The sequence below is a fragment of the Hemicordylus capensis genome, chromosome 2, assembly GCF_027244095.1.
Source record: "Hemicordylus capensis ecotype Gifberg chromosome 2, rHemCap1.1.pri, whole genome shotgun sequence".
NCBI lineage: Eukaryota > Metazoa > Chordata > Lepidosauria > Squamata > Cordylidae > Hemicordylus > Hemicordylus capensis.
Window position 1 is genome coordinate 273048554 of NC_069658.1, and position 21478 is coordinate 273070031.

Consider the following 21478-nt stretch of genomic DNA (forward strand, 5'->3'; position numbering starts at 1 on the left):
AAACAAAGCTGAAATACCCTTGGTAGAACTGCAGCCTAAAAACCTGTATGGTCAATGTATGGGGGGGGGGGGGATTGAAGTTGTTCCCATGAACAAAATACACAACCCATCTATTTGCTGAATGGAGTAGTTCTATTGAAACCCATGTAGAGCATAATAACCACATTAGCATATAACAGCCTAAATGATACAGAAGTAAACTGTGAGAATACAGAAAATAGGTCCTTTGGAACTTATTGCAATTCCAGTCCTCCGTTGCACAGTAGCATACTCATAATCCTCTGTTGTGCAGTGGCATACTCGTAATGGTTCCAGAAAACAGTTGCAAATTGTGTAAATAACCATTTATGTAATGGAACAAATGTCTTGGAAAAGCAAACAAAATCCTTATAGGCTGACCCAGGATTTTACTAAGCCCATTTTGGTTTACTTCTGTATCATTTAGGCTGTTATATGCTAATGTGCTTATTATGCTCTACATGGGTTTCAATATAGCTACTCCATTCAGCAGATAGATGGGTTGTGTATTTTGTTCATGAGAACAACTTCAATTTTCCCCCATACATTGACCATACAGGTTTTTAGGCTGCAGTTCTACCAAGGGTATTTCAGCTTTGTTTCAGTTTCCTTTTTTCATCATTACCAGTGTGCATGTCATTTTTTGGCTATTTTGTGTGCTTCGCGTGTACCCCGTTTGTTTTTCTGAGCTCGGGATAGCTCAGCAGGGGGAGGTTGGTATTCAGGAAGACCAGCTGCTCCACCATGTCAGCATCCAAGCATGAGCAATGGGGATGTCACCATGCCCCTGGTCATGGAGAACACCCACTTGCTCTGGATGCTGGTTGGTGAGCACAAGAAGAACCATCTGGCAACTGCAGCCAAGTTCAGACAGACTTGGTGATGTGTTGCCCAAAACTAGATTGGCTCCGTCTCCAGGCCTGCGACCGGCTCCTGCAGGTACTGCAGCATGCACACTGTTTAGCATTGCTGCAGGGCTCAGTGGACTTCTCCCATACCATGGCAAGGTGCCAAGAAACCCCTCCATGAACCACCAAGTGGAACGCAGAGGTGGAGGCAACTGCTCACTTGACCTTGTCATGGACACCACACTGCTGGTCCTGGATGCAGCAGTGATGCTGCTGCTAGGGGTGGACTGTGCACTAGCAATAGGTGCTCCAGCACCCTCCTACTGGTTATGCCCCAGCCTCCTTTCCTAGGCTTGCCTAACCTCTTCAACCAGTAGGACACTCCATCTAGGCAGCTGGTCAGGGGTTACTACTTTGTCCTTCATCCTTGGATCCTTGATGTACCCAAGGGGGTCCAGAGCCAATCCACCACTCCAGTCCTCAGCTGACCTGCCACGGTGATTGCTTCCTCAGTGATCAACATGGACTGTAGCTCACCCATCATCTTCTCAAGGAGAAGAGTGGCAGGCAAAGCCTGGCTCAGTGCTGCTGTCTCAGCACACAAGCCATTTGTGTCAACAGAGAACAGCTCAAGTCTCAAGACAACCATGAAAATGAGCGCCCCGTTCTGGGTGGACAGGTCACACACTTCCAAGCCATGCCTCCTTGCCAAGGCATGCAGGTGCCAGAGCAAGAGAAAGGTGGAGTTCCACTGGGTCGGAACATCCTAAGCGATCAGGTGTTTAAGTAGACCCAGCCACCTTGCCTTGAGCATCTGCCTACACTTTTTGCTGCTATCTTGCAGGACCTTGCCATGGCAGCAGCAGGATGGTGCCCAGTGCCTGCAGCAGGGATGTCTTGCCTAGCTGTAGCCCAAGAAGGGCTAAGTGTATCCTGCACAACCAGGCTCAGAGTGCGTGCCACACAACAGATAGACACAAACTGAGCCAGCTCGGCTGCCCTAGTGATGTTTGTGACATTGTCAGTGACCATGAATCCCCAGCAAAGGTTTGGCATCCAGGACAGCCATTCCCCTACCTTGCAATCTATGGCTGCCAACAGCTTACCTGTGGTGTGGTCAGTGTCCAGCACTTTCACATGCAATACAGACCACCTGTACATCACTGCATGGGAGGGGTTGGCCATGCCATGAGATGTCCCCTCACTCTTTTGTCCCCACCAATGCGCCATGAGGAACAGGAAAGCAGTGTGCCTCCCACTGGTCCACAGATCCACCAGTCTGCAGTGAAGTGCATGCTGGTATCAGGAGCCAACATGGCCTCCCTGAATGACTGGTACAGTGGGGGAACCACCCACCTGCTAACGGTGGTGTGTGAGGGGATTTGGTAGATGGGGGCAAGCAGTCAGAGCAGTTGGCAGAAGCCGGCATTCTCTATCACCTAAAATGGCTGGTCATCCAAAGTGATCATCTTCTCAATGGCCCGGGTGATGAGATGAGGCTCTGGGTGACAAGACTGCTTGCCCACCGACTGCACCCACAGTGCAGGCAACGTCCCCTACTTGGGAGCAGGAGCAGGTGCCTTGCCACTGCCCAAGGACACACCAGTCCTATGGCTGCCAGCAGGAGCAAGGAACCCGGGTTGATGCTGTCACAGGTGCTGCAGCATCCCTGTCATCCCAAGATGTTTAGGCTCCTTACCCCTGCTGACCTGTGTCCTGCAGTGGATGCAGACCGCATGGTGTGGGTCACCATGGCAGAGCTCAAAGACACTGAAAAGGAAAGAGAGATAGGACTGAGTGAGGTGCTTCACACAACCCATGTGAAGCACCAGACGGGTGTGACGTGCCAGCCCGCTCTCCCCGCACACCAGCAGTTGCTCGTTACTGGGCAGCTGCTCTGGTCGGGTGCTCCTGTGCTTGGCTGCAGCTCTGTTGGGGAGCTCTGGGGGTCGGGAGAAGGGGAGTGCCACTGCACGGTGCCCTGGTACCCCAAACCCCAGGAAGGCACCATGTGAGTGTGAGGTGCTTTCCTGGGGTCACCCCTCCCCCTCTCCCCTCCACCCCAAGTGTGTCAGCCACAGCTTCAAAAGGATGAGGTTAATGGAGCACTCACTCCGTTAACCTCATTTAGGGGTAGGGGTTTCTAGGCAGGCTAGCAGCCTAGCCCACTTTCACATGGTCTTGTGAATAGCTTCAGTGAGTACTACTCAAAAAACTGGGAGTCCTCATTGGTGGTAACTGGTAAACAGAAAGGTGCCTTGCAAACAGAAAATATTTTGTTATCATTTGTGTAGTCTTTTACTTCCATCATTAGAGAGTGAGCACCTTGCTGAGTGAGCATGTAAGGAGTGGGAGGGGTGAGAGCAATCTAATCTGCCTATTTCAAAGCGAGTTCACACTAGCCCTATAAACATGTTACTTTGAAGGAAAATACACAAATACGGCTAATATTTAGATACCTCTTTTCAACAAAAGTTCCCAAAGTGGTTTACAGAGATATAAATAAATGAAATGAAATGAAAATAATAAAATGGTGGAAATAAAATAAAATAAAATAATGAAATGGATAGATAGACAGAAATAAAGATGGTTCATAGGCACCCAGCCTCCTGCTCACAACTTCCATGTGTTCAGCTTCATACCTGTGTGCAGCCTATGGATGTGGGGATGCTTCCACATGATTGGAAACTCTGCTTTTCCAGGCTTCCCAATCATGCAGAAAAAGAGCCCCATGCATGTACTGTTGTACGCAGGAGCAATGCAACATCGGCCTTGCATTACACGCTCCTGCATGCAGGTAAGCACCATGATAGTGTTAGACCCTATAGTGAAATTTGGAAGAAAATTTCAGGATTCCCCCAGTGAGAAGCTGAAATTCAAAAAGGAATTTCAGGGTTTCTTCCAAGCAGAATGTTTGCAAACAGTTTCTCCACCATGCATATGTCTCTTTGTGTATTTTTTCCCCTAAATAGAAAAAGCTGTCCTAACCATTCCTTAATTAAATAGCAGTATTAGGGGCTCATTCTCTAAATTATTGGTATACCATTACTACTCCCTGGATAGGGCATTTTTGCTGCCTCTGCTGTAGCATCCTCCCAGACAGCACTCTTGCATGCTGCATTGGGACACTGGTTTTGAAAAGAGATCCAAATAAGTGCTTCTTGCCACTGCAAACTTGCGTATGCATCTCAAGGTGCTTTGGACACTTTGAAAGGGATGCCTAAGGCACATTAATTCCAACGTGGAAAACTACAGAACTATTAGAATATATACTAGGCAAGCTTTACTCAATGTAAAACAAACACTCCCAAAATGTGCCCTGAGACTGATTTAATCGAGAATATAGTATCAATACAGGGACCACAATATTTAAATTTCCCTGAAGTAATATCACTGTAACATCGCACTGTAACATCGCAGTAATTAAAAAATCAGCACACTGAAAGCAATATTAATTGCACTGTATCAATTATTCATGAAAAGATAAATGTGGTTTTGGTGAGTGTTTAAAGCAAACTGTATTTCAATTGGAGATTGTTGCTTTTTTCATGTAAGGGGCAGTTTAAAAAAACAACAACCCTGTGGAAACTGGATTCAATAATTTTCTGATGAAAATTCTGTTCTCTTAAAACAATCCATCATGGAAGTATAGCAACTAGCATGCTGTTGGCACAATAAATATTTGATGATAATAAGGATTTGGGGCCTCCTTTGTATTTGCAGATGCCTCAATTTCTATGCAGAACTGGAATCAATGGAGTTGCTCTGACACTGAATTGATCACTGGGGCATTTTCAGCTGAAGGAGTGGCATATATTTTGCATAGGCAATTAAGGGCTGACAGAGCATGTTGACAGCATATTGACAGTGAATATTTAAAAGAACTTTGGAAAGAAAGATGAGGACAAGTTGCCCTTGCAGTAGGGATGTGAAAAACCAGTTCAAATTCGATGGTTTGAATTCGAACTGAACCAGCCATCAGGTTCGAGCTGCAGGTTCGAATTCGAAATAAACGGGAGGGGGCTCGATTCGAACTGGGCTCTGGGCCACCCCAGCACCCCCCAAGTGCAGTTATGGGGCTGCTGAAAACTCCATTCTTCCCTATGGAGAAACAACTTAAAGACATGTAAACTTCAAAAATTACTTAAAAATCAGCCCTTTGCCTAATTCCTTTCAAATAATTCTGATAGCTTCCTTGTCCCCCTTGGGAACTACCACCCACCACACTCTGTTCTAGGCCACCCCTTTCCCCCCAACGTGAAGCTATACATTTGCTGCAATCCTCATTATTTCCTATGAGGAATTCAAAAATACTTTTAGAATTCACCAATAATCAGAGGAGTATCTGATTGCCTTGGGGTTTTGTGGGTGGTAGGCACCCCTGGGTGCCTACCATCCACCTGAGCTTTGTGCCCCTAGGTGCTCCACAATAGGGGATAATGGGCTGGTTCGGGTCTCATTATGTCCTATGAGAATATTTTAATTTTTTTTTGCTTTTTAAAATTTTTATTGCTTTTTACAATATCTTAACAATCCTGTTACATCTAATTAATAAATATTGACTTCCTGCTCACCCATATGCACGATTCATTAACTATACAAGTCAACCATTGCTATAGTAATTCAAAACATATATCCTACACATTGCAAACACGATTTTACTCTACCCAACCTGCTATTATTACTAAATTTCAAACTCTGCTGAAAAATTGATATTAGAAAAGTAGTTCTTTAAGTATAGTAAGAATGGTTTCCAATCTTCTTTAAAACATTCCAAGTTTTCATCCCTTATCAGTACTGTAAGTTTTGCCATCTCAGCATATTCCAAAATTTTTATCAACCAATCTTCTTTTGAGGGCATTTCCTTGTTCTTCCATTTCTGCGCATGTACTATTCTGGCCGCTGTGGTTGCATACATAAAAAATGTTAAGTTTCTTCTGGAAAACTCTCCTTGCGTTATTCCCAGCAGGAAGGATTCTGGCCTCTTAGGAAATGTCATTTAAAAAATTTTCTTCAACTCATTATATATCATATCCCAAAAGGCCTTTCCCTTCCCGCAAGACCACCACATATGAAAAAAAGTTCCTTCACAATGTCCACAATTCCAACATTTGCTTGGAACATTTTTATACATTAATGCTAATTTTTGGGGTGTCAAATACCACCTGTACATCATCTTATAATAATTTTCTTTTAAAAGTATAACATGCAGTGAACTTTAAATCCATTTTCCATACTATGAGAAAAATAATTAAAAATATTTCAAATAGTCATTAAAAAACCGTAGGAGTGTCCGATTGCTTCGGTGTTTGTGTGGTTGTTGGCACCCATGAGTCCTCCAAAATAGGGAATAATGGGCTGGTTATTCTAATTTTCTGAGATTGTGGATTTGGGGTTTTCATGAGCTGTACGCCATGATCATCACAATTATAACAAATTAAGGCTTGACTTATCTCGCTTTGCATGTAATGCGTCTGTCTCATATATCAGTTTCACCTTTTAATTTGCATTACTGAAATTAATAGACTTTTGCACGATATTCTAATTTTCCGAGTTTCACCTGTATCTCTTGCATGTCCTTAAAAAATATGTATCTGTCAGGCAGGGGAGAGGGTTAACTGAAATGGCTTATGAGGTGTTTAGACAAGAGAGGTGTAGCTCTGAATCCCTGCTTCCTTCCTTTTAATACCAGTGCCCCACCCCACAACACATGCTAAGACACATGAGTGAAGACTCTTTGCCTGCTGTGCCCTGTTTCCATTTCTTCTACAACAGCATGTACTTCACTAGCTGAAAGAGGTTCTATTAATATTGGCTGATAATACTTTAACTATTGAGCAGCATGTCAGAGGGATTCCTTCTTGGTGGGAAGGCAAGGCTTCCTTCTGGCTACACACTGCAGCAGCTGCTGCTTCTCCAAGCCCATGCTCAGATGAAAGCTCTCAGGGCTCTGGAGATTCACCCTTCTTTTGGACAGGGCTTTTTCCAGCCTCCAGAATTATTCTCAAGCCCAAGCTTGGAGAAATTCACTGAAATCTCTACCTAATTGCAATAGAGCTATGCAAAAGCGTGTTTAAGGATTCAACAGGCAGCATTCATTAGTGGATGCACATGCAGTGGGTTCCTTTGACTTCAGTGGCCATAGCCTGCCTTTCTGACATGTCATGGGCTGCACCTAATCTGAGAGCCCCTTATCTGACATTTTGGTGATTCCATTATCTTAAGGAAATATAATCTTGATTAGCAGAGGTTGTGACAGAATTTTAATGTCACCACATCCCTAAAGCCTCAACCAGCCTGGAGCAGAAAATAAGCAATAGTATTAAACCATACAAAGGTTTTTGCAGTGACATTTCTGATGCCTGTAATCTCTGAAAATGATTAAATGAGCTTTCACACTTTATATAAATCAGCCTTATGTTTTCATGCAGTATCAGAAGAGAGCCCAAACAAAGATGTGTTTATAAATGGAAGCTTATTTTACTTATGTATTATCCCACCCTTCCTCCTTCATGAAGTAGAAATGCCTCCCCACCACCACTTTATCCTCCCAACAAGCCTGTGAGGTTGAACTGTAAGATAGTGACAGCTCCAATGTCACCCTGTGACACCTTCATGTCTCCACCCTGTGACACCTTCATGGCTGAGCGGAGATTTGAACTCGGGTCTCCCCAGTCCTGGTCCAGTACTCTAACCACTACACCACGCTGGCTCATATAGATTTGGGGCATTCTGAACAATTCCATTTGAGGGTGAATCCTTTTGCCAGAGTTTGAGAACTGCATATGCTTAGTCTGGTCTGTGTTGGGTTGGTGGATGGCAGCCCTGGACTGCAACACCAAGGAGTTGGTGGAGCTCATTTGGGAAACCTGTTGACAGTTCCTTTGTAGGAACTAGGTTTCTGTTCATGTAGAGTTACACTGGCATGGTGCTATATGGGAGAAACAAATATAACTAGGAGTTCTGTTTTGAATAAAAACTACATATCATGCTCTATTTAAAAAACTGCCACTGAAAAATGACATTCCCCTGTTCACTTGCACTTGCTCTTCCCCATAACGTTTAGGTACACTTGCTTACTTATTTATTTTTACATTTATATCCCACTCTGTCCTTTATAATGTGATATAATTACAGTGGCTAATATCCGGACTAACAAAGCACATCCATTAGGCGAGTCAGTGGGGACATGCTGGCAGCCGTCATGCTGCTACTCAGTAGCCCCTAGAGTTCAGAGCACTACTTGTACTCCAGAAGCATTCTGTAGGAGCAAGAACACTTTGCTGAAGGCCAGTGACATGTTTCCACTCTTGCAGAGCACTTCCACATACGGGCAGCTGTGCAACAGCGTGAATGCAGGAGGGCTGGGATATTTGCGGAAGGGCTCCCATCCTGCCACATCCTTGCTGACCCTCATAACGTGCATGCTTTGTTAGTCAGGATGTCAGCCACTGTGTAGTTCCCCAGCAGTGGCAGCTAATGAGGTGGAACAGAAGTGAGAAAGTGCATGATATGATAACCTTACACTGTAGTAAAGGTAAAGTGTGCCGTCAAGTCAGTTTCGACTCCTGGTGCCCACAGAGCCCTGTGGTTTTCTTTGGTAGAATACAGGAAGGGTTTACCATTGCCTCCTCCCGCGCAGTCTGAGATGATGCCTTTCAGTATCTTCCTATATCGCTGCTGCCCAATATAGTACCAGCAGGAATTCGATTCAGGAACCTTCTGCTTATTAGTCAAGCATTTCCCTGCTGCACCACGTAAGGTGATTACAATGTAGTAAGTGTGCCTAAACATTAGGAAGAAAGGGGAACACCTTGAAACGAAGCTGTCAATTTTGACAGCAGCCTCAAACATTTAGATGAAGCACAAATGAAACAATTTAAAATGGGCAGGTGGGAGAAGAAGAGTCCCACATCTATCTTTTTAAAGGTTCTAGCTTTCAACTCTTTTTTGTCTTTATATATTATTATTATTTCTTGTTTACACAGTCAGACAGGTGTTATTGACTGGTTTGTTTTATCCAGACATCGAGTCCTTCCCAAGGACCTGGGATGCCAGAATTTTATTGTCAATTGTTATAGATATCGTCGCAGAATATAGGCTGTTCCCAGTAAAGCTGCTTTTTGTAATTGGCTGATGGTGATTTCTGTGGCCCCTATGGTGTTGAGGTGCTCTTCAAGGTCTTTTGGAACTGCACCCAGGGCGCCCATTACCACTGGGATTATTCTGGTCTTTTTCTGCCACAGCCTTTCAATTTCAATTTGTAGATCTTTGTATTTGGTGATTTTTTTCTTTTTCTTTTTCTTCTATTCTGCTATCCCCTGGTATTGCTGTGTCAATTATTTTGACTTGTTTTTCTTTCTTCTCGACTACAGTGATATCTGGTGTGTTGTGTGGCAGATGTTGGTCTGTTTGTAGTCGGAAGTCCCATAATATTTTGACATCTTCATTTTCTTCAACTTTTTCAATTTGATGGTCCCACCAATTCTTGGCTACAGGTAGCTTGTATTTTTTGCAGATGTTCCAGTGTATCATCCCTGCTACCTTGTCATGCCTTTGTTTGTAGTCAGTCTGTGCGATCTTTTGACAACAGCTGATGAGGTGGTCCACTGTTTCATCTGCTTCTTTACAAAGGCGGCACTTGCTGTTTGTTGTGGATTTTTCTACTTTTGCTCTTATTGCATTTGTTCTTAGTGCCTGTTTTTGCGCAGCCAGTATTAAACTCTCTGTTTCTTTCTTCAAGTTGCCATTCTTAAGCCATTGCCAAGTCTTGGTGATGTCTGATTTTCCACTTATATTGTGTAAATATTGACCATGCAGGGGCTTATTTCTCCATTTTTCTGCTCGGTTCTTGACTTGTTCTTTCTTGTAGGCCTGTTTTGTTTCATTGGTGTTGAATAGTTTCGTGTTCTTGACCATTTGAAGTGCATCTTCTTCACTGGCCCTTATATATTCTTCAAGGCCTCTTTTCTCCTCATCTACTGTTTGATGGACTTGCAGCATTCCTCTTCCACCTGAGCTGCGAGGGAGGTAGAGCCTATCTACATCACTGCGGGGGTGCAGAGCATGATTGATGGTCATGATTTTCCTGGTCTTATGATCTAGCGTCTCTAGCTCTGCCTGGGTCCAGTCTATTATTCCTGCAGTGTATCTAATAACAGGTATAGCCCAGGTGTTTATGGCTTGTATGGTGTTCCCGCCATTGAGTTTGGACTTGAGGATTTTTCTGACTCTCCTGATGTATTCACTTGCCATTTTTCTTTTAACTTCAGTGTGTGCGATGTTATCAGCCTGGAGAATGCCCAAGTATTTGTAAGGTTCTTTCTCTTCCACGTTCTTGATCTTGTTTCCATTGGGCAGTTCTATTCCTTCTGTTTTTGTTAATTTCCCTCTGTTCATTATTAATGCAGCACACTTGTCTAGTCCAAACTCCACTGCTATATCGCTACTGAATATACGGACGGTGTTTAGCAGAGGTTCGATTTCTGACTGGGACTTTCCATACAACTTCAGATCGTCCATGTACAGCAGATGGTTGATTTTACTGGATGTTTTAGATGTTTGGTATCCGATGATGATGATGATTATTATTATTATTACATTTATATCCCGCTCTTCCTCTGAGGAGCCCAGAGCGGTGTATTACATACATAATTTTCTCTTTCACAACAACCCTGTGAAGTAGGCTAGGCTGAGAGAGAAGTGACTGGCCCAGAGTCACCCAGCTAGTATCATGGCTGAATGGGGATTTGAACTCGGGTCTCCCCTGTCCTGGTCCAGCACTCTAACCACTACACCACACTGGCTCATATAGATTTGGGGATTCTGAACAACTCCATTTGAGGGTGAATCCTTTTGTCAGAGTTTGAGAACTGCATATGCTTAGTCTGGCCTGTGTTGGGTTGGTGGATGGCAGCCCTGGATTACAACACCAAGGAGTTGGTGGAGCTCATTTGGGAAACCTGTTGACAGTTCCTTTGTAGGAAGGAAATTGGGCTCAGGCAACTGCTCTGGTTTATTTTATTAAATTGTAAATATTTTACCATAGCCGCCATGAAATACATTGGCTGAGCAATGAAGTGCATTTTTAGACTGAACAACTACAATCAACACGGGCTTTATGTATATCATAGTAGCTCATGAGCCACACCCAGTCTCTAAAGCAATATTATCTGACCTTTGGTGGACCTACCACATTTTAATAAAGGTGTGCTGAACCCTACAGTTTCCTTGTAATTACATTTAAATTGTTCCAAAAGTGGTAAGAAATTAAGGTTTGTTTGTTTGTTTGTTTGTTTGTTTGTTTGTTTGTTTGTTTGTTTGTTTTCTACACCACCCTTCCAAAAACGGCTCAAGTTTCATTCCAAGATTTTGTACATAATGACTTGTGTCATGACAGGTCAGACAGATTGCTGCTAGATGGTACTTAATAATTATAATAACCACTTATTAGTGGTTAGTGTGAGAGTACATTTGTACAGCAAAATACACATCTAGATCACTGTCTGGAGAATGATGTGATTCCCAAGAATACAGAGATTAGGTATCTCTAGTCCAGATAGCCTTCCGGTCTCATCCAGGTTGGTTATTCGTCCATATTGCTCTGAGCTCCAGCTGGTATCCATTCCCTAACCAGCTTGCATTTTAGCCACACATCTATGACCGACTTTCTTTTTTATTCTGTTATTGACAAAGTATTATGTATGCAATGATTTCCTTTGATTGGAGGTCTCGGCGAGAATCCTCTGGGCTAGCATTTATACCCTGTCATTAAGTACTTTAATGTTTCGATGTTTGTGATTCGTTCCTTGGTTTCAAAAACACAAGCTCCAAGGGAACTGGAGTGAGGTCAGCATTCATCAAAGTGCTATTAGGCATAGGTTACATGTTAGACTTTGGGCAAGACTTGCCTGTCATAGTTTACAACTGCCTTTCTTCTTAGTGTACGGAGGTTTACCATTTTCCTCCACGCCCTGGGGAACATTTGTTTTCTAGTTCCCCAGTACACAGTGTTAAATCCAAAAGAAATGTTGGCAATATATATAATTCCAAAAGGCTTGCAGCAGAGGGAGAGACCACCTGTTTCCCAGACAGCCCCCAGGATGAAAGGCTGGTGTTGGCTGTCTGTTGCTGCTGCTATTGAGTGCCTGCCTGCATGAGAGGGTGAGACCACTGCCAGCCTCTGCTTGACCTGTGGGACTGTGGCCTCTGGCTGTGTCTGCTCTGCGGGGAGTCTGTGAAGGATTGGGGCCCAGGAGTGACTCAGGAGTCCCTGCATACCATCTTCCCAGAGTGGCCATTTTGGGGCCTATATAGGGATACTGCTTGTGGCATCAGGCCCGCCACTGGCGGGGTCACCACCAAAGGGCAACACCAAAGAGGGTCTCCCATTTGGGGAGCTGCTTCGAGGGTTGATGAAGGCCAGGCTTCCTGGCCCAGGAATCTTGTGTGTGGTGGTGGTGGTTGAGTGGGTGGGTATATAACACTTCGGCTTCTGTTTTAAGCATTCCTTTGGTGAAACTTAATGTGTCTAAGACTGTTTGGAGATGGGGAGACAGGGGGTGTATCCACTAATTATTGGTGGCAATTCTGGTTCTGGTGGGGAACAGAAGAAATCATGTTGGCAGGTTGGTGGGCCATTACAGGAGAAGGGTCGAAACTTGGGAAATGAGTTTGATCCGCCTGTTCTGGATGGGGTCACACTTCCCCAGAAGGAACAGGTACACAGTCTGGGGGTACTTCTATATTCAAGCCTCTCCCTGGTGTCCCAGGTTGAGGCAGTGGCCAGAAGTGCCTTCTATCAACTTTGGCTGATACGCCAGCTGCGTCTGTTTCTTGAGATAAACGACCTCAGAACAGTGGTATATATGCTGGTAACCTCCAGACTGGATTACTGCAGTGCTCTCTATGTGAGGCTGCCTTTGTATGTAGTCCAGAAACTACAGTTGGTCCAGAATGTGGCAGCCAGGTGGTCTTTGGGTCATCTCGGATGGACCATATTACTCCCGTATTGAAAGAGCTACACTGGCTGCTGATATGTTTCTGGGCAAAATGCAAGGTGCTGTTTATAACCTATAAAGCCCTAAATGGCTTGGGTCCTGGGTATTTAAGAGAACGTCTTCTTCATCATGAATTCTACCACCCATTGAGCTCATCTGGTGGCTACTCAGGGACGGGCCTTCTCTGCTGCTGCCCCGAGGCTTTGGAATGCACTCCCTGCTGAAATAAGAACCTCCCCATCTCTGACCGCTTTTAAAAAGTCTTTAAAGACGCATCTGTTCACCCAGGCTTTTAATTAAATACTGTTTTAATAGTTTTAACATTGTTTTAAAATTTTAAATTTTTTAATTTTAATTTTTCCTGTTGTCATTTATTTTGTTTTGTTGTAAACTGCCCAGAGATGTAGGTTTTGGGTGGTATAAAAATACCTTAAAAATAATAATAATGTTAGGGGAAATCCCTAGATGGTGGGATGAATCCCTAGATTCATTTCACCAATAATGAAAGGGTGAAGCAGTCCAGTGTGGTTTCACCTAGATTTTTCATCAGCCAGTCTTGAAGCTGATCCCTTTAGCACTTTTATAGCACCGTGAGGTTAGGCTTCAGGAGGATGGGAAAGGAAAAAGGGAGATATTTGATTCTTTCCTTCCTTCTGACCCCAACACGCGCACGCGCGCACACACACACACACACACACACACACACACACACACACACACCAGGTGCTTTGTAGGCCCCAGGTTATAAGACTCCAGTTCCAGACTGATGAGAGACGAAATTCTTCACAGAATACTCCAGAGATGCACCCTCACTTGTTTATTCCAATGATAATCCTGTGCCTATCAGTAGGGCAGCATACCTGTACAGGGGCATAGCAAGGGGGGGGGCTTGTGTTCACCCATCTCCCTGGCTGTCCCTTGGAGTGAGGCAGATAATGAAGAAAATAGGGAGGGGTGGAGATGGAGCCCCTCAGAAGCTGGGGGACCCTGGTTCTTTGAACCCATCCACTCAATTATAGCTATACCCCTGTACCTGTAAGTTTTCTCTAACAGATTTTTTTTTTTTAGCCTTGATAGGTAGGTTGTGATTTTCATATGGAAAACAGTGCACCATGGTCTCAATCTGAATTCCCCACTCCCACCCCACTTTTTTCTGAACTGAATCTGAACTCAAAACTCAGTTCAGTAGGGGGGGGGGTTTCCCAGTGAATCTGATCCCAGAATCTCTCAGTTGCCTTAAACCTGAACCAAGACAGAACCCCCTAAATGGAACTGCCATTCTACCATTCCTCCTAAACAATCAGTTCAGAAACCAGGCCCACAGGAGATTCCTTTGAGAGGTTGTAAGAGCTCCTCTTTGCTCCAGCTATATTTGGAGAAATTAGATTTCCCAATGAGCCATCTGCAAAGAAGAGGAAGAGAAGCATTAGAAACTGGTGGGCAGGACCTAGAAGTAGTGGTCCTCTAGGCTTGCCCATCCATAATATAGGCTTGCTCATCCACAGGCTGGTGCAGGGCTGCATCCAGGTTTCAGAGGGCCCTCAAAAAAACTGCCCTCCATAGGAACATAGGAAACAGCCTTATACCGATTCAGACTATTGGTCCATCTAATTCAGTATTGTCTGCACTTACTGGCAGCAACTCTCCTAGGTTTCAATTAGGAAAAGTTCCCAGCCCCACCTGGAGATGCTGGGAACTGAACCGAGGACCTTCTGCATGTAAAGCAGATGCTACCACTGAGCTATGGCCCCATTGCCATGCTCACAACACCTGGTATTCCCAGGCAGTCTCCCATCCAACTATAACCAGGTCTGGCCTTCCGTAGCTTCCAGCTAAGAAGGCAGTAGACTTTCTTGCATAGGTGGGCCCCAGGGAGTTGTTCTGACACCACCATAGGAAGGTTATGGCAACAGAAATAATCTCAAGGATCAGCAGTGGGTCCTTGGAAACCCTGAATTGTTTCCCAGCAACAAGACCTCAGCCTTAAACTGAGACTGAAAGTTTCCTGTGATTCCTTGCATTGCAGTCCATCCATGCTGCCATTCTAGTATTCATTCTAAACAGAGCATTTTCTTGGTTTTTATATGTATTTTGCTGGTTTACAAACAGAAGAGTACCACATTAGTCTGCATGTGGTGTATCTGAACCAGTTCAGAATCAGTTCAAGTGCCTGAAGTGGTTACTGAACCACTGTTTAAAGTTGGTGGCTGACATATTTCACAAACATCCACCTGCCTTGTAACAAAGTGCGCGTGCAATTGAGCAAGAGCAATTTTGCACAAATGCGTTAAATTTCACAATGCAGTTGCACAACTGATGGCCATTCCTTCCAATGGCCATCTATTGTGCAACTGTGTTTGTGCAATTATAGACACTTGCGCAGGAGTGCTCTTGCAGAATTCTGCATCTGCTTCGTTACTAGGCAGATGGATGTTTGTGCAATGTGTCAGCCAGTGTCTGAGCCAGAACTGAACCACAGAATTTTTAAAAAAATGATAATCCTGAACTGAACCCAAACTTTTTATAGTTTGACTCCCTGGTTTTTAGAAAAATGTAAAGGGATTTGGAAGCCAATTATGGATTTTCAACATATGGTCAATGTGGGCCCTAGATTGAAAGCTACCTCTCAAGTTAGCTGACTGTGAACAATCAGGAGGGTGAGCTGTGTCTGTTGTCTGATAAAAGGGAATCAGCCTGCTTAGCTTTCGATCTAATCATTTTCCCTCCAGGTGGCCAGACCAAGTGAAAATGGCACGCCTGCCCCTGTGGGCTTTACAAAGTAACAGAGCAGCAACAGCTTCTTGTGCTGATTAGAATAGATACAGACCCCAAGTTCTCTATAGTCTGACTCTCTTCCCATTCCTCAAAATGTCACTGCCTACAACTGAGTAAGGATGTGCACAGAGCCAGTTCAGAGGCCCTTCATGGACCTCTGAACTGGTTCGAAGAACCGGCGGGGGTCTATCTTTAAGAGCGGGAGAGGGTGCACTTACCCCTCCCATCACTTTCCCCCCACCAGCATCCATGTTTTTCAAAACCCATTGGGGTGGCAGAGTACCTCCCTGCCGCCCCATTACCCTCATCTTCCAGATATGACTGGAAGTCGACTGCGTGCGCCGGCACAGGCACGTCGGTGACTTCCGGTCATATCCAGAAGACGAGGACAACGGGGCAGCAGGGAAGTACGCTGCTGCCACGATGGGCTTTGAAAAACACAGGCGCCGGGGAGGGGAAGCGGCGGGAGAGGTAAGTGCACCCTCCCTTGCTCTTAAAGTTAGACCCCCACCACCTTCAAGCCTCCGCGCCATGGTTCTGTGCACATCCCTACAAATGAGATGGTGGGCAAGACCATTTTCTTAGCTTGCAAGGAAGCTAAGAAATAAGAAGTTCGCCCATTTCGGCTGTCCTGCCCCAAACATGGTGCCCCAAAGCAGGTTCTTCAGCTGCTTCGATGTTTGGGCCATCCATCCATCCAAGATGAGGGCCAGCTTTTTTTCCATGTGTTGGGATATTCTAGTATGAGAATGCTTTCAAACAAGTGGCATCCCGCACACATTCTGAGGTGGTGCAGGCATGTGGAAGTCTGTCCCACAGGTCCTTTTGGCCACTTGAGTTGGCTCTAACTGGCCTCCTTCCCTCTCATATAAACTGAATGCTGTTTATTCGTACTGCCTTCCAAACATAAACCTATGGGTTTGATCTGGTTTTTGTAGGACTTCATCGTGACAGTGGTGTTTTCATTCATGTGGCTCGTGGGCTCCTCTTCTTGGGCCAAAGGGCTATCTGATGTGAAGGTTGCTACTGACCCAAGTGAAGTGCTCTTACTGATGTCAGCATGCAAGCAGCAGTCCAACAAATGCTTGCCTGTGCGCAGCCCTATTATGTCAAGTTTGAATACTTCGGTGGTAAGTATTTTCTTAATAAATTGTTTTTTTGAAAGAAAAAATAAATACTGAAAGAAAATGAACAGTCCCTTGCCACAGGATGAGTAAAGGTTTTCTGCCTCCCTGGCAAACCACTGCAGTCTACTATTAAATTCACTGCTTAACCTGCTTTGCACATTTTTGTAAGGATGGATAGCCCTTAGAAGTAATACGTGGTAATAATTGGGGCAACCACCTATAATAAGCATGTATAATGTACATGGAAGCACTTATTCATTACAGCATTGGGTTTTTTAAAGTCAAAATGCTATGGTTGTGTTTAACAGCCAAGGTTCATTCATCCAAGTGGCCTGGAAAACATGCAAATAATCAGATGATTAGATTGTGTGGAAGAAGAAAAACACCTTTCAGTCCCACATGGCAGTGCTGCCTCCATTTTTTAAAAATCTGGCATACTAGTATGGAGTATACCAGGACTACAGGAGCAAGAGGGGAAAGCCTCCTCTCCAGGGGCATAGTTAGGGGAGAGGTGGACCGCGTTCACCCCTCTCTCTGTTGGCCCCTCTGAGTGAGGGACATAATGAATAAAATAGGGAAGGGTGGACCTGGGGGGCCTGAGTTCTTTGCCCCCATCCACTCAATTATAGCTACACCCTGCTCCTCACTCTCCTCCTGGTTCATGCTGCTGCTCCTGATGCCCAACAAAATGGGAAGGCTGCTTGATGACTTGTTTAAGTGATCTCTGATTGTTTTGGCCAGTGACCCTAGTTCTTTCCAGTTCTGTGGGGGAGGGGGGGACCAGTTCATTTCCAGGCTAATCTGAGGTGAGCTCTGAAGAGTTTGCACATCTCTAATCTGTTAGAAAGGGCCTGGCTACTAGATGAATCAGATGCTGCTGCTCTTTGGGATTAGTGACAGACCAGACATTTTGAATTTTAAAAGTTCATGTCTATATTTTTTTAAAAAAATTATAATAGTGATTAGCAGAGTGATTGAAACAATTGTTTTAAGGAGATGAGATTAATGACTTGCTTTGCTTCTTGTTTAGGTATTTGGATTCTTGAACTTTATTCTCTGGGCAGGAAACATTTGGTTTGTTTTTAAGGAGACAGGTTGGCATTCTTCAGGCACAAGATACCCTCAAGACACCGTGGAGAAACAGTCCAGCAGCTACAACCAAGGTGGCTACAACCAAGATAGCTATGGGCCAAGTGGTGGGTATAACCAACAGGGAGGCAACTTTGACCAACAAACCAACTATGGCCAAGTTGGCGAATTTGGCCAGCAGCAACAGAGTGGCCCAACTTCATTTGCTAATCAGATTTAGCCCTTGCGGAGTTCTGAGAGTTCTAACACTGAATTTTATATGTGAAAAGTTGAAACACAGTGGCAGCAGATCTTTGAAGCTTTTAGAGAAATGAAACAGAGTTTCATGTAAAATCAAAGATCTAACAGGCCAGCTAAGGAAGGTGGGTGGTGGCTCTTGTTTGTTTATATATGATGCATTTTCTCCTTGTGAATAGATGACTGATGATATATTCATCACAGGTGGTGAATTGGAGTAAATAATTGTTGTATGTACTGTATAGATAACTTTACAGTAGTTTTGTATGTGTATGGTAGCAGCATTTTGTAGCCGCAAGTCTGCAGTATGTAATATGCATTATTACACAATTAGATTAGTATTAGATTTTCTTCTGCATTTTGGTAAAGAGCAAAATGTGTTTTCATATGATTTTTGAAGGTTACTGTATACATCACAGAGCATGCACTGTAGTTCCTAGGTTTTCAACAGTGCCTGTATGACTGTTGGTTTGTCCTACTCTATTTAATTTTATTTATTTATTTATTTATTTATTATTGAAGAATTTTATTTGACATTATTACTGATTAGCAGATTTGCAGTATGTCTTGGTGCATGAAGCCACATAATTTTCACACCAACTGAATATTATGCATTGTATACATGGGATTCTTCAATGACTACCATTACTCTTCTAAATTGGTTTGTTTAATATAATGCTTTAGATAATGTATGTATGCCTATTTTATATATTTTGCAGAGCTGGATCAATGGCTTACCCAAATCCTGAATGCTACATATAACTAAAACAATTTTCCGTAAAGAGCCATGCAGAAATATATGCTGTAAACTGACCAATTCTTTTTTGTTTAACCAAGCTCAGTATTCCTTCTACAGATCCATATTTCTATTGATGTTTTGTGACTCTTTGAACGTGAGCTGTGTAATGTAAGGACCAAGTAACTGTGTTTACATGTTTACAAAGGTATTTATTTAATTAGGGTAACAGAAGTGCAGATATCAGTAAGTGAAACTATGTAGGAAAACGACCACATTGATTGGTCGTGCTACACAATATGTGTACATTTAGAGCTGTTGTTAAGCACTGCAGAAGAATACCTATTCCTATCTTGCCGTTGATAATGTAGAATGTTTTTCTCTTTATGCTGTTGCAAAATTGTCCAAAGTCTGTTGAGTCCAGTCATGAGGAATACTGGATTTGGTGCTATCAGTCAGTAGAGGGAGTGTGTCAAACATACGATCTCAACAATAAAAAACACAAGGAGGCCTTTCACACGACCTCCGGCAGCCACTGCAAAAGGCTGCGGGGAAGGCAGGCGAACGCCTGCCTCTGCCAGCAGATGGGCAGCAGCCGCCCTCCACTCCGCCCCGCCGCAGCGGCACAGAGATGTCAGGAGCTGGGAGTGGGAGGACTTTCCTCCTTCCACATCCCAGGGTGTCCTGCACGACGAGTGCAGCATCTACTCTCATGAGAGCAGCCACCACACTTGGCACGGCTGCTCCTTCCTCCGGGCTGGCTGCCAGAAATGGCGGTGGGCCAGTGGGAAGCCATTTAACCTGGCGGTGATTGCCCAGAGGATTGTCAGCTGAGGTTAAGTGAACCATAGGCTCGGCTAAACAGTGGGTCCAAAGGCAGAGCTAGGTGTGAGGACAGCACCAGGATCAGACCCAATCCCGGCACTTAGGAACATAGGAACATAGGAATCTGCCATATACTGAGTCAGACCATTGGTCCATCTAGCTCAGTATTGTCTTCACAGACTGGCGGCGGCTTCTCCAAGGTTGCAGGCAGGAATCTCTCTCAGCCCTATCTTGGAGAAGCCAGGGAGGGAACTTGGAACCTTCTGCTCTTTCCAGAGCAGCTCCATCCCCTAAGGGAAATATCCCTTTTCAGTGCTCACACAAGTGCTCACACTTCTAGTCTCCCATTCATATGCAACCAGGGTGGACCCTGCTTAGCTAAGGGGACAAATCATGCTTGCTACCACAAGACCAGCTCTCCACTTCACAAGCACAGCCTAGTCCAGGCTGGGCTGCCCTTGCCTGGGCTTGGCTGCGCATGTGAACAGCCTCCAGGTCAGTTCCCTAAGAGGTATTAAGAGGGGTATAGCTGAGCTAGAGACCATGCTGATCTCACAATGTTCACATTATCCTAGAAAAAGTAGTCTCCATTCAGAGTCAGATTTCTCATGCTAGTTGAGGAGCTTTATTCTCTCCTTTCTCTAGCAACAGATAGAGCTCTATACACTTCACAGCAAAAAGGCTGCACCCACTGCTAAGTGGAGATGAGTTTGAGCTCAGCCTCTCCCATATAGCAAAGAAAGGTTAAGCTCTGTTGTCACTGTTGTGTGAGGTAAGTACTGGACTGCTTCCTAAGAGTTGCTTCTAGAAGATGGGATAGGCGCTTCCTACCTAAGGTAGGTCTAGGTAGTTAACAGGTCGGGCTGTGAAAAGGGGGAGGAACTGAACCTCCTCTACCAAGCCCATCTGCCTGAGTTATCTTGTGCACCAATTCTCCTCCTCCTCTCTGCTCCCATGTGAAAAGGCCTCTAGAGTGCTGGCCTGGAGCATCTCCATAGAGCTGATTGAGACCACACTCTACTGGCCTCTGCCTGAATACACTTCTGCTCCACCACTTCTTTCCAGGAGGAGTGGGAGGCTGAAGCAGAAGGAAAGGATGCTACCAAAGGTAGTAAGGCCTTGCTGGGAAGGAAGGGGCAGGGGGAAGAAGGGAATGAAGGTGGGCACACAATCTGATCTGGGGGTGGAAATGACTGTTTGTCATGCTTCATGTATCTTGCAGCTGAGGAAAGAGGTCTGGGGCAAAGATGTGCAGCAGAACGAGCTGTTTGTTATGCTTTGCTAAGAAGGGAGCAGCCTTCTTATGAAGAAGGGAGCAGCAGCCAATTTGGGGGTGGGTGGAATTCACATGCAAACTGGGTTCAGAAATTCTGTTGGCACCCCCATAGTTAGACAAAGTCTGTTGCCAGTGTTAGTCACTGCCAGTGCATGCTTTCTGTGCATAAGCATGTACTAATCAAAACAGGTAGGGTTGGGAGGGAGTTTACAAGGGTTACAAATCTAACTAAATGGTTCATTCCAGAAGCAAGAAAATGTTGAATGGGCTACTGCGCATTCTGTACAAATGTACTCAGTTTGCAGCCTATAGCAGAACACACCATAAGAAAACATTGGACATCTGCATTTCTAAGTGAAAGTGTATCCGTCTATAATATAATTCATTGTATGAGCTGTGAATGTTCAAAGCATCTTTTAGCATAAAACAGCATAGTCACTTATATGATTGTTGTAACCAATGTATGGCTGCTCGGTGGATGAATCAATATTGTGATATAAATATATATAATATATGAATTTGACTGAAATAAAGTTTATTGCATACAA

At 44.4% G+C, this 21478-nt stretch overlaps 1 protein-coding gene across 1 annotated transcript in view; it reads left to right on the forward strand.

The window, feature by feature from the left end:
- SYNPR (synaptoporin) overlaps positions 1 to 21478 on the forward strand; it is a 254174-nt gene extending 232696 nt beyond the window's left edge. The window contains exons 5-6 of the mRNA XM_053299181.1: positions 16579 to 16770; positions 17798 to 21478. Of these exons, the coding sequence (XP_053155156.1) occupies positions 16579 to 16770; positions 17798 to 18076 (471 nt within the window). The 3' untranslated portion in view covers positions 18077 to 21478. The remainder of the gene's footprint in view (positions 1 to 16578; positions 16771 to 17797) is intronic.